This window comes from Filicampus tigris, chromosome 8 (genome assembly GCF_054856515.1).
Source record: "Filicampus tigris isolate MCC_2025a chromosome 8, RoL_Ftig_1.0, whole genome shotgun sequence".
NCBI lineage: Eukaryota > Metazoa > Chordata > Actinopteri > Syngnathiformes > Syngnathidae > Filicampus > Filicampus tigris.
The window spans coordinates 13,726,898-13,740,429 of record NC_141224.1 but is presented as its reverse complement, the minus strand read 5'-3'; the positions used below and the strand labels follow the sequence as shown (position 1 = coordinate 13,740,429).

General features: G+C 38.6%; 2 protein-coding genes across 3 annotated transcripts; one reads left to right on the top strand and one right to left on the bottom strand.

The window, feature by feature from the left end:
- Positions 1-2,349: 2,349 nt before the first annotated feature.
- Positions 2,350-8,767, top strand: LOC147143819 (myelin-associated glycoprotein-like). Of its 2 annotated transcripts, XM_086039326.1 has the most exons (12): positions 2,350-2,467; positions 2,782-2,859; positions 2,952-3,344; positions 4,023-4,322; positions 5,491-5,590; positions 5,673-5,705; positions 5,780-5,812; positions 5,878-5,919; positions 7,107-7,142; positions 7,228-7,293; positions 7,656-7,683; positions 8,638-8,767. In XM_086039326.1, the coding sequence occupies exons 2-12, from the start codon at positions 2,814-2,816 to the stop codon at positions 8,698-8,700; spliced, it is 1,140 nt and encodes a 379-aa protein (XP_085895452.1). In that variant the 5' UTR covers positions 2,350-2,467; positions 2,782-2,813; the 3' UTR covers positions 8,701-8,767. The 2 variants fall into 2 exon arrangements, with proteins under 2 accessions (XP_085895452.1, XP_085895454.1); XM_086039328.1 differs by lacking the exons at positions 2,350-2,467; positions 2,782-2,859 and having other exon boundaries at positions 3,002-3,151; positions 3,270-3,344.
- A 465-nt stretch (positions 8,768-9,232) lies between these two features.
- On the bottom strand, positions 9,233-13,187 carry LOC147143818 (urokinase plasminogen activator surface receptor-like). Its single transcript, XM_086039337.1, has 5 exons — positions 12,467-13,187; positions 12,254-12,373; positions 11,824-11,970; positions 10,558-10,668; positions 9,233-10,484 (listed from the first exon to the last, which is right to left on the bottom strand). Exons 1-5 carry the CDS (start codon positions 12,510-12,512, stop codon positions 10,288-10,290), a joined length of 621 nt encoding a protein of 206 aa, XP_085895463.1. The 5' UTR covers positions 12,513-13,187; the 3' UTR covers positions 9,233-10,287.
- Positions 13,188-13,532: the final 345 nt, after the last annotated feature.

The following is a 13,532-nucleotide window of genomic DNA, read 5'->3' as shown; positions in this document are numbered from 1 at the left end:
ACCGTGTCGTCTTTGGGCCGTCCCCGAGAAAACCTCCTCGGACTTGGGGTGATGAAGCTGGAGGATGCCAGGTTACCCATCATAGGAAAGGTTCTTGATTTGAAAAGGCAGGAAGGAAAAATGAACAAGTATTAGTACGAAAACGAGCATATTCAGCAACTTCGTGTTAAAGGAAGTAGGATGACCAGAAGAGGTCTTTACTCACTATAGGCTTAATGTTCCAACGCTGAACCTGAAGTTGTTTCCCTGCCCATTTTAGAGTGCGCCTGCTATTAATGGCATCTGATTGAGGGGATTTATGATTAATCATGGCAGTAACAATGCAGGCTGATCACTGCTGATTAATGGCTCTGCATAATAAGTTTTCTTTTCACTGCTACTATCACAGCAAATCAATCAGTCACTCAAACAGGAACACACAATCAATTTTAAAGAGGAAATGTCATCTACATGCTAAGCTTTGCTTTGTATGCAAAACCTGCTTTCAGAGAAGCTGGTTCATTTACAGTTCAACCCAAAAGTGATTCATACCCACAACAATTTAAGACAATTGAATTGTTGTATGGAATGAATGAGGAATTTTTTAAAGTCTGCACTTTTTATTGTTTTATTTTAACATTTTGAAATGACTACCCAGATAGCGAAATATGGGTGAATCAATGTTGAAATATGGTTCGGCTTAAGTGTTGAATCTACGTTGAAACCTAAAGCAGAAATTATACAGAAAGCGCAAGGTTGATAAAATGTTGGCTCAACGTTTGCTTTTCAACCATATATCACACAACATCAATGTCGATTCAATCATCATCTAAATGGGAATTAAAATACTGTAAATGGGCTGTCACTTATATAGTGCTTTTCTACCTTGGGTACTCAAAGCGCTTTACACTGTACCTCATCTACCTACTGATGACGCAGCATCAGGGGGATCAGTATCTTGCTCAAGGATACGCTGACATGGTCACCATGGCCAGGGATCGAACCCATAACCTCCGGGTTGGGAAACGACCATTCTACCACTGAGCCATGCCACCCCACTGCAACAAAAACATTGGCTTAGCCCACTACAAAATGTTAGCTTTACCCAAATGTATGAAAAACCTATGACAGAAAACATGTTTAATATTCAAAAATGTATTAGAAGAGATCAAAATACTGCGCGGAAATGGCTAGGAAATGAAAACGGTTCATGAAACAGGACCAACACCTGTGTGCTCAGGGCAACAACAAAAAAATCAGTCGGAAAAAAGTGGTTAAAAAGAATAAAAATAAAATGTATATATGGAGAGCGAGAGCAAATGAGAGTGAGAGAGAGATACAGTACACACACTTTTTGCGGTTGAAAAAGGAATGTCCCCCTCACAATATGCCCCCTTTCCACCTCCCTACGCTGAAGTAGAAAGATAGAGAAGGGCAAACGGAGATAACAGAGATTCAACATTAATTAAACATTGACCTTTCAAATTTTTGAATTCAACCAAAATACAATGTAGATTCAACAGCATCCTTGAATTACAAACTTCAATGCTGACAAAATATTGTTGAACCTACATTGATTAAACATCCGTCTTCAACTAAAAGCAAAAATCAACCTTCTTAACCCAAATTCAACATTGATTTAACATCTTTTGCTATCCGGGTACATACATATTCATATACCTGATTCATGACTGTTTTGAGGAAACAGTCTTTTGCATCATTTTAGAGCAGGTATGAGCAACTGGTGGCCCACACGCTGTGTGGCCCCGCAATTATTCTCCACAATTTTTTTTTCAAATTGTGAGGAAATTATGAACATGCTTCCTCTACTACAGTGGCCTCCAACATATTCACGGTTCGGCACATGCAAATTCATCTATTCACTGATTTTTTTTTCAATATTTTATTCCATAAAAAAAAAAGGTTTTATGGGGGTTGAGAGCCAACGCTTTTTAGGATTTACAAAAAAATTCACCAATTTTTTGTCCCAAATTCAATCGGTGTCAATGGGTGCTGCTAAAGGATGAATTTACTACTTTATATATATATATATATATATATATATATATATATATATATATATATATATTTATATTAGAATGTAAAATATATATAACAATATAACTTAGTTAACTGATAAGTTTATCAATGGAAAGGAAGATAGTTCATGTGTGTCATAATTTCCTGATACTAACAATATGTAGTGTAATCCATGGAGCCACCGTTGCTGCAGCTGTAGTTCTGCTGTACTGAGACCAGACGGAGCATGACTTTAGCTCAAGAATTGAGACCACCCTTTCATTTGCATCATTACTTCTCGCTGCACTTCTAATGTTCAAAACGCTCCTCATATCGTCACAGTCTTGGAATTATCACATGCAGCTCATATTATCATTTTGGTTGGGGAAAAAATAGATCTATTCTTTTTTACGTTTTTTTTTTTTTTTAAATCCCAATTAATTGATCAGCCAAACATAAGCTCCAGCAGGTAAGAATGTAAAATATTTCAAACACATCCAACACATTTAATGACAATTGCATATTTCACAGTTAGTACATATTGGATGTGTCATGCAATATGAAATTAAATATAGTAAATATTAAGTGGATGAAAAATGTTTGAAATGAAACAGATGGAGAGAAAATGGTTAAAGCCGATATCAATGAAGCAAAATGTCCTAGGTTCTCCTAATAAGAATCAAATAATTGTCATACCAATACATGAACATAAATCATTACTATAAAGAAGCACATATTTCAAACCATGATGAATTTTGGATGTAATATGTTTCTTTTTCACAGAAATTGTTGCATCTGAATTAAATCATAGAAGTATGAATAGTAAGAGAAGACTGATGGTGTTGTATGTGCTCATAACAGGTAATGGAGTCTTCTGTCGTTTCCAGTATTTTTATTTATTTATTTTTTATCAGTGAGGCATATCACCATCATTTTCACCATTTCTCATTCAGCTTGTCGCGGTGCTTTTAGTGGCGAATGGAAGGCCACTGTTGTAAAACGCATTGACGCCCTGGTAACTTCCTGTGTGGTGTTACCTTGCTCATTCAGCCATCCTAAAGAACAACTCCCCAGCTCCAAACTCCGAGGAATCTGGCATCATCAAGCTCTACGTGACCAACGCATATATCATCAGGATGACACAAACATCTTAGTGAGCTTTCGAGATCGTACTCGGTTGTTGGGGCATTTGGGCCAGGGGAACTGCAGCTTGGAGATTACTCAAATCAAAGACTATGACAATGGACCTTTCTGTTTCCGCATTGAATTAGCGCCAACAGAAGGCGATACATCCAGCCCGGACAAATTCTCATTTGTTGAGGACTGCGTCAAGTTGAAAATGCTACGTAAGTCAACAAGGAATTCATATTAGGGATGGGCATAAGCTTTAATGGTGGCTTGAAGCAATTTAAGTGAAATGGAGGGCACCATTTGTCTGTAAAATAAATGGTTCTTTTCGTGAGCCTCTTTCACGCTGCCAGTGTGAGTTGAGGATGGCGGAAAGCTGCGACCAGGGTGTAAAATTGACACTTTTGTCTTTTACTATATGAGTTTGTTTTACTTTTTAACACTTGACACTCCTCCCGCTCTGTTTAGTTAAAAGCAGTTGTCGCAGTCCATTAAACGTTTCATACTAGCGCAGACATCACTATGCATCTAATCGTCTGATTGCGGGAAGCAGCATTTTACACAGTTGCGGAATAAATTACAGCTCTGATTCACCAATTTTCTGGAAATTATGTGTAGAAAACTAGTTTGCGGTCTAAAGAAGAACCGAGCAGAACATTAGCTCTGGGAAGCTGAGCTACATTCACACTATCGCAACTCCGAGTGTTATTCTGTTTGATACAACTGTGGCAAAACAGGAGTTCAGAACATTGAAAGACAGATTTTTCAAACCCGTGAATTGATGGTTAATCTTCCCCATAGTCGATCAAAGCGAGTTGAGTCCAATGCCCATCCCTAATCATCAGTATTATACTGCAGAATAATGCTTTATTTAACTGTTTGAATGACGTTTATAGCTGACCCCCCTAAACCGATGCTGACCCTGCATGAAAACGCGCCATACGAAGGGCGTCCCTATCCCGTGGTCTGCTCAGTGACCTACACTTGCCCCACCCACGCACCCTCGCTGACGTGGAGCAGGGGAAACGCACACGACGTCACCACCGTCATCAAAGAAATTCACACCGGTTTTTGGGAGGCTCAGTCCATACTCATCATCATTCCCGAGGCGAAGGACGACCACAATGACGTCACTTGCACAGCCAGCTTTTACGGAGGGGCGTCATCCTCTGACAAGTTCACCCTTTTTGTCAAACGTGAGTGAGTTCATGCTTAAAGGATAGACGAGTCAGATTGTCGATTCATAGGTTTGACCACAAACTGTTTTCCTGACACTTGTTCAACTTTGATTTGGTTGATTTTAAAAACAAAGTATTTCAAACGACATAATCATAAAAACTTTTATTTTCGATAGCGCTTGTGAGTTAGCGCCTATCCCAGCTGAATTTTGGCGGGGAGCAGGGTGCACCAGAGTTGGCCCAACCCAAAGCCGCACCCTCGGCAAGATTTTATATGGCGCCCCACAACACTGGAAATTTAATTTAAAGTAATAAAATTATTATAATTTAAAATATAAAAAATAAAAAACCTAATAGATACATGCTGTCTACTATAAAGATATACTTTTTTTTTTTTTTTTAACATGCATACTGTATTAGATTAGAAACAGGTTTCACAATGAAATGTTGATAAGCAGAGAAGCAGTAAACTGCAATTGAAGATGGAATGTGGCAATGCTAATTTATCAAATAATAATCCTATTTATATTGTGTAATTTAACACTGAAGTAGTCTTCAAAATAATCAATTTGCTTTAGAAATGTTGAACTATAACGCCACAAACAACTAGGACTAAAAATAGATATGTAAAGGGTGAAAAGGGGAAAGCATTTTGACTGAATATCAAAAGCAGGAAAAATGTTAGCTAGCCAGATGTAAACAAAACAAATAATAAAAGTAGACATAGTAGGTTTAATCTCTACAAATGATCAACAAGAGTACATAACGGAATAAAATGGTCTATTTGCTGATTAGCATACCATTTTGAGTGAGGCTAATTGTTCAAAAGCGACTTCACGTTACACTGTGCTAATAGACTGACTATTTTACAATATGATCAGTGTGTCTGTGTGTTAATATCCGTGCGTATTGATGTTATTAAGTGAAAATAGAAATTCAATTGATGGTCTCTTTAACAAACAAAAATGGCCACTTGTAATATTAGCTGAAAAGCGTTTTCAGTTGTTCTTGTTTTGTTGGTTTCTTGCAAACAATTTCAACTTCGAAGCCTTTGTAAATATAATTTGCAATAGGGTGGGATCATTTGTGTGTCTGGTATTTGGGTTTGAAAATGTCTTATTTTCAGTTTATGTAGCATGCAGATTGTCTTTTGGATTGGAAAGTAAAATTAAACATTCATTTTCAGGCACAAAAAACCACCACCACATCATCATTCCTACAGTAGTAGCAGTTGGGATCACTGTGCTCTTCGGAGGACTCTGCACCGTCATGATCAAAAAATACAAGTGAGAAACATCTTTAATGAACAAAGTGATTGATTTACGTTCCAATTTTTTGTAAAGAACTTTTGTCTGCTCTCTGCTAAAGGAGGCGCATTGCAGAACTTCAAGATCAATACAGGTGAGCGTCGATGAGAATGCCTTGGTAGCGCTGCACTAAGCATTTGAGGATTTGGATTACTTTTTTTCATTTAGTATGCGGAGCCGATTTTCGAGGTTGTCGCGCAGGTGAGAGACTTTAGCTTCATCGTGACTTGTCCGTGAACATTTCATCAAATTCATTTTATTTTCAGGACTCGATCGGATCATTTGGAACGAGGCCAAGCTAACCAAAGGCAACACACACACACACACACACACACCCTACTGTGCAGAAAGGAAGTGCAGCTATTTTGATCCATATTTATAGATATGCATTATTTGAAGAGTTTCTGTTCTCTATTCCGAGCTGACGGTCCCCTTAGAGCAGTTTTTTAGGGCTTTTCGCCAAAGTTATTCAAATGACTTTGCAGCTCTACCAGTTCCACCTTAACTTGAAATTGTCAAATTACATTTCTTTTAGCGAGGTCAGTAAAAGGCCCTATTGGTGGAGATATTGTTATGCATGCGCAAGGCCAAATTTGACAGGGAACGCTCACATTTTAGGGTCGCTCTACCCAGAGCATGTAAATGACTAACTATAAAGTGGAAGTCAACCCAAACATAGTTTTTCAAGAATATGTTCTATGCAAGTCCACTAACTGAAACAAAGCATTCTGATAAATATTTGTTTGTGGAATAAGAGTTAATCCACCTGTTTTTAGCCATCTGTGGGGGCGGCCATTTTGTCACTTCTGTCGACTGAAAATGACATCACTACTGCTCAGGGCTCAGGTAACGACCAATCGTGGCTGACCTGTTTTCTGAAGCTGAACTATGATTGGTTGTTATCTGAGCCCTCAGGGCATCTGTGATGTAATTTTCAGTCGACAGAAGTGACAAAATGGCAGCCCCCAGAGATAGCACAAAAGGGGTGGATTTTGCTGCTTAACTCATATTCCATAAACACAATATTAATCAGAATGCCATGTTTCAACTAGTGGGCCTGTTGGGAACATATTCTTGTTAAGTCGATGAGAGAATCTGTGCAGCAGAAAAGTTCACCTTTGAGGATTTCTATTTTTTTTGTCATTTACCATGCGGATCTGGTTGTCTCACTTTTGGGAGCTAAACCCATTTTGAGTGTTGCTTATGTAATAGTTTACTTTTTTGGGATGGTCAATATTTTGGGTCTTAGCTGTAATCCAAAATATAAACACATATTTCACTCTGAGTATCTATGAGTTTCACTTTATGAATTGAACTACCAAAATAAATTAGGTTGTCCACAATATTCCATGTTATTGAGATGCTCCTATATACAAATCAAGATATTTGAGCGCTGTAGTCAAGTGATAGATTGCTACATGCTACTTTATAATCTCTATCATTTGCAGTTTATTGTGTTTTGTGAACTTATTATTCGCGACATGTTCCTTTGTAGGAGGCAGAGAGAAAACATGGTGGAGCTGAATCATTTGTAAGTGGGTCAAACGGATTGAAAGGTACTTGAAGCCAATCGGTCTGACAGTAAACGTGACATATTGTAAATGTGATCCACAAAGGCCAAGCACTTCAACATCTGGAGCTGGACAGAAGTTCTGCAAACCTCGTCTACCATCTCCAAAAAGGTACCAACCTGCACAATCAGTATTCTCAGTGTTCTCATAAAATCAAGTAATATTACATGAATAAAGTTGTAATATACCGTAATTCTAATATACTAACTAATATTACATGATTAAAAAAGGTTGTAACGTTGCTAGAATGAAGTAATATTAATAGTAATATTACGTGGAAAAACAACATATCCCTTCAGTAAACAAAAACAGTGCAAGTTTTTCTGTAATAATATTTCAAAATGAAGCAGCAAGATTTCAAGAATAAAGTTGGAATTTTATGAGAAAGTTTTTTTTTTAAATCCCAAAACATTAATAACCTTATTTTTCTGATGTTGTTCTTTTTTCTTCATCTTCTTTATGTTGGCCAACAGCCAGCCCAGACCTTGTAATTTCAAACCGGTAAGAGCCTTACTCCTAATCATTCCACAAGCCTTATACGGGAAGTCAACCCAAACATATTTTCAAGAATATGTTCTATGCAGGACCACTAGTTGAAACAAGGCAATATGATTATGTAATATGAAATATGAGTTAGGTAGCAAAATCCACCCATTTTTAGCCATCTGTGGGGGCGGCCATTTTGTCACTTCTGTCGACTGAAAACGACATCACAACTACCCAGGGCTCAGGTAACGACCAATCACGGCTGACCTGTTTTTTGAAGCTGAGCCGTGATTGGTCGTTACCTGAGCCCTGAGTAGTTGTGATGTCATTTTCAGTTGACAAAAAGTGGCAAAATGGCCGCCCTCTGAGATGGCTAAAAACGGGTAGATTTTGTTGCTTAACTCATTCCACAAACACAATATTAATCAGAGTGCCGTATTTAAACTAGTGGGCCGGCATAGAACATATTCTTTAAAAAATATGTTTGGGTTGACTTCCGCTTTAAACTCAAAAATGTTCTTTACAATAATATGTTCTATGCGACCTCACTCGTCTGAACACAGTATTCTGATTAATAGAATTAAGCAGCGAAATCCACCTGTTTTTATCCATTTGAGGGGGCGACTGTCGACTGAAAATGACATCACAGTTGCTCAGGGCTCAGGTAACAACCAATCACGGCCGACCTGTTTTCTGGAGCTGAGCCGTGATTGTTCGTTTCCTCATCCCTGAGAAACCGTGATGTCATTTTCAGTCAACAGCCAATGACAAAATACCTGATATGGATTAAAAACAGGTGCTTTTGCGACTTAATTCATATTCCACAAAAACAATATTAATCAGAATACCGTATTTCGACTAGTGGGGCCCCATAGAACATATTATTGTTAAGAACATTTATTTTTCAGTTGACTTTCCATTTAATGACTATCCTTATTTATGACAGTAATGTCTCTTAACCGCTTACAGGACAGTTCTGATGCCGACGATTACGAGAACACGGCATATCTCAACGTGCACAGGAAATGCTGAAGTCAAAAGCTCACAAACATCAATTTGCATTGCAGTCATTGATCAATTAAAATACAATGCAATAATATTCCATTGGTGTTCTGATTTTACTGTATGTATTCTGGAAAACAATTATTTAAAAAGTGAAGGGAAATCCAACCAAATTTTCAGATAAACAGATTGGATGTGAGAATGTATCATTAAAAAAATCAAATAAAAAGAGGAACAAGAACTGACGCATGGGTGATGTGTTGGATTTGACGAATCTGAAAGTGTGGCTTTCATCTTCACTGCTCATCTTAAAAGTCCCCAAATCCAGTTGTTGGGCTTAAAATGGTTTAAAATACTGCAATTATTCTGAATTCAAAAGAATAGAGTATTTTAAGGCACTGTGTGTAACAGTGTTGTAAATACATAAATATAATGCCATGTCAGCCAGTTATTTTCTCTGGTTTATTGCAGAAGTAAGGTGCGGATGCTTCATTGTCCTCCTTGCTACTAACACGCACACATACACGCATGTACGCACACATACACGCATACACGCACACACTTGGTTTTCTTTAAAATATATTGAAATATAAGCAAATAAGAATACAGTATAAGAGCAAAGAATAATCCGAATTAAGAAAACACATTTTTCAGCACAAATGAAAAAAAAAAGAAAATTGATGCTCATGATTTTGTGGCCAGTGAAATGTTCCTCAGATATGGTTGACCTTAAAATGGGTTTTTATAAACCTCTTCTTTGAAAAGGCATCTCTTCTTCAGAGGACAACGCATATTGCTCATATAAGTGCCAATGATTGACGTGTCATGCATTACACAATAGAAAACCATTTCCTCTAGCTTTTTTTTTGTCACACTACAAATGCCCCAGCAATGGCATCCTGTGCAGCCACACAAAACTCACTTGCTGGAAACCCCCTATAGTTACATTCCTTTACAGCTTTTGATGTTTTATGATGGCGAAAATTGGATCTTTGTAAATTATTCATTCTCATTTGCAACAAAGTGGTTCAGAAAATGAATGAATGAATGAATGAATGTTTACCATATTTAGCAATTTTTTTTTATAAACAGAGCACCTCAGTGTCTACTTTAAAGGGGATTTTTATAGTATTACAATTGATCTTTTCTCATTAGTGTGGTGCTATTGATGCTTTGTGAAACATTAGTCAAACGCAAAAGTCAGTCAGCAAACACATTTTCGCATTTTGTTGCTTAAATTCTCTATATTCTGTTTTGCTGTTGCCGTGCAAACAGTATCTCATACAGCTGAAGAAGTGATACTGCCCCCTCAAACTAACTCAACACACAGCCATTATAATGTCTAACTGGCAACAAAAGTGAGTACACCCCTCAGTGAAAATGTCTCCATCTCAGTCTTGGGTATGAAAGTGTGTTAAATCTAGTGCGATTGCTTTCACACCCTCTCCTTTCGGTCACTGGAACTTCACTAACGTCATCGTAAACAACTGTCCGGTGATCTGGAAAAATATTGCTGCGTTGCTATCAGAAGATTGCCAACACTTTGAAAATAAACTGCAGCACTGTAGCAAAGACCGGACAGCACAGGACAGGCGCCACTCAGAATAGGCCGGTGTGTTAAGGCCAAATAATCAAATAGAGCAGTGGTGCTAGCAAGAGCAGGAGGCCAGCTCGTGGTCTGCTGCCGCTGTTGCAGTAGTCGCCCTCACAGCAGCTGATTTGGGTTCCAATGAGGCCTTCCAGTTGTTCCGTATTGGTGCACATTTGCTTGGAGGCACAGCCCTTCATGGTTGTCTTTTGGCTCTTGATCTCCACTGAGAAATAAAGTCATGCCTGTGGGCATTCAAGTGTAATGTTGGCAGAGAGAAAGCTTTCCAGGTCGGTTACCTGTCGTGGAAATGCAGTGGTACTCATTGCCTTGACATTCCAACGTGCCAGTGCACTGAAGCCCATTGCAGGTGAAGCATTTTCTACCGCTGGGCCTGGTCTTGCTGTAGTCTGTAAAATAAAATCATCGAGTTGTATTGTGAGTCACTGACGGTGTTTACTCGTCTGGCTTATAGCCAGGAATAATGGGTTAAATTTCCACTCAGGGACCGCGTGAATGTGAGAGTGAATGTTTTGTTTTTTTTGTCAATATATGCCCTGTGATTGGCTGGCAATCAGTCCTTTTGCCCAAAGTTAGCTGGGATAGGCTCCTGTCAAGACCTTTTAAAGCAAAGTGAGGAAATCAAAAGTATCTTACTAAATTATCAAAAGAACGTACAGTGCAAGTATAAGATTTTGGAGAACATGATTTTAGAAATGATTTGAAAGACCGTAACTCATTCACTGCCAGACATTTTTGGACCTTCTTTTACCCGAATGCTTGAAAAAAATATAAATAAATTCCTGGGATTGAATGGCTGGACTGGCAAAAGACAAATAAATTTGTCAGTGGCAGTGAATGAGTTAATCATAGATATGGGAAAAGAGCAAATATTTTGGAACCTGGATTTAAAAGCATTTACATTTGGGGCTGACTTCACGTCTATTGGCAGCTTATACCACTTGCATGCAGCATAACAGCTAAATGCTGCTCCACCATGTTTGCTTGGAACTCTGGGTTCCACTAAATGACTCAAGTCTGCAGACCTCAGAGCCCTACGAGTTTTATATTCCAACAAGGAGCTGCATGGCAAAATTCACAACAGGTGTTTTGTAATATTAACAAGGAGCAAAGCTGAGCAAAAAGTCCTGAAAATTGGACGCGTGCGTTGAAAAGTGTAGAGAAAATCAAATTAGGTTCACCTGTAAAAGTTATAGATCATTTTAGGTTCAGCCTGCAATTTCACCCATTATCCCTCTGATTTTGTGAGTTGTGCATTTCACTTTTTCACCCACAATTGAAAGGACTTGGGTGGTGAGGGTAGCTGAGTGGATAATCAGAACCACACCACCACCTCCACCTCAATCACATTTACTCACCAAACTGAGGACACCTCAGACTCTCCCTTCAGTTCTCAGACCTGACACTTGTTTGAGAATTGCAGAATGGTGAAAAAACACCCAATTTTCATTTCCTTTTTCACACTATTGTATTGAGTATTGGCCAATCTGGTATCTGTCTTTGTTAAGGCAAAAAAGCTCCAGGAAGCAATGCAAACGTGTTACCCGGTGCAGGAAGGCTGTTGCACAGGTCGGTGGTGCAACACTGGTTGGTGAGTACAGTCCTGGTCATTCCAAAATTGACTGAGGCGTGTGCACAGTGTTCAGAGAAGCTGCAGCTTTTCCCATTGATGTCTGCAATAACTGACTCGCCTACAAAAAAAAAGTGCACACACGGTGCGCGCCCTCAATCAAAGTAAGCAAGGGGAGAAAAATCCAGCATCAACAAACACGTAACGGAAGCAGTGCAGCCAAGAAAACACTACGAACTGAAGAGAAATTGGCTGTTGCGAATAAGTTATTTCAATTTCATGAGTGAAAATCTTATAATTTAGGTTGTAAACGTAGCTTATGATAGTGTTTAGGTCAGCCCGAGAAGGCCTTGCTGGCCCACCACTGCATGACGCACATGCTCGGTAGTAGTAACATACTGTACCTGATTGCATGATTATTCTGAGTGCACTACAATGAGTCGCCAGTGGGGGGCATTCTTTTGTTGTGTCGATGCAGGTGGCTGAACTTCCCGCTGCACACTCATAACACTTCAGCATATAGGCTGGAAAACACAGGAAATCACAATATTACATTGATTACAGTAATACGCTTAATCTATTATTTAGCGCACGCGCACACACACACACCAACTTGCCTTTGGGAAGGAGCGAAATCCCAAGCAGTAGTAGCAGGTGATGCATTATGTGTGATGGCAAACAAGTGACTTTTCATTGGATCCGTTATACCTTTATGTAGTCATCTTCAAGAAGGAGTGTTTTATCCTTAGACCACTCCCATCCATCCTCCTCTTCGCTTGGGAAAAATGTAATACACATGCATTGGCACGCAATCATTTGCAGCCTATTTTTATTTTTTTTACTAGCCTGGTGGAAATACTAGATCTAGTCACTAAAGACGTGTACAGGCCAAAATTAAATTAGATAACCACAATGTGTGATAGCGGGCAGCTTTTGCATTTTCTCATGCAATGAGTTTCTCAATGCACAAGTGTTGTTACTCTAGCTCAGGGGTGTCAAACTCATTTTTGTTGCGGGGCACGTCATAGTTCTGATTTCACTTGGAGGGCTGTTATGACTGTAAACCCATGTGAATGTATGATCGCCTTATACACAACACATTTATGGATAGCTAGTTTTTAAATCAGAAGCCAGGTAATTTGTTCAACAATTTTTCTATGTACCGGTATTTTAAAGGAAGGTTTGGTAACAAATGCTTGAAATATTTGTTAACAAGCCATGTCAACTTTAACCCTACAGTATAGCTTAAAACAAAGATGTGGTTTACAGTGAACCCCCAGGATATGCTCCAGACCCAACCATGACAAGAGAAAACCCACAATATAGAGAAACTACAGTAAATTAACCATAACTTAATGTTTATAGTTTTAACCCTCCCAAACACTTTAAACATATATACAAAAAATGTTATACATTGCGGTAATATTCAATGAATTCCACTTGGAGCTGGCAGTGTCGCAATCCTAGAAAACAAAGGTAAGTAGTTTCAAAATATTTTTTAATGCCATTTTGTTTTCACAATGATATTGAATTTAAATAGTGAAATTACAATTTCATCATCCCACTGGTCTCAGTGGAGACATCAGGTTTCTTTCTCTCTCTCTCACCGAAAACCTTGCACATGTAGACTGTGCAGTAAAAGGTAATAAAATTATACATCCTGTATGCCAACGTGAAGGGACC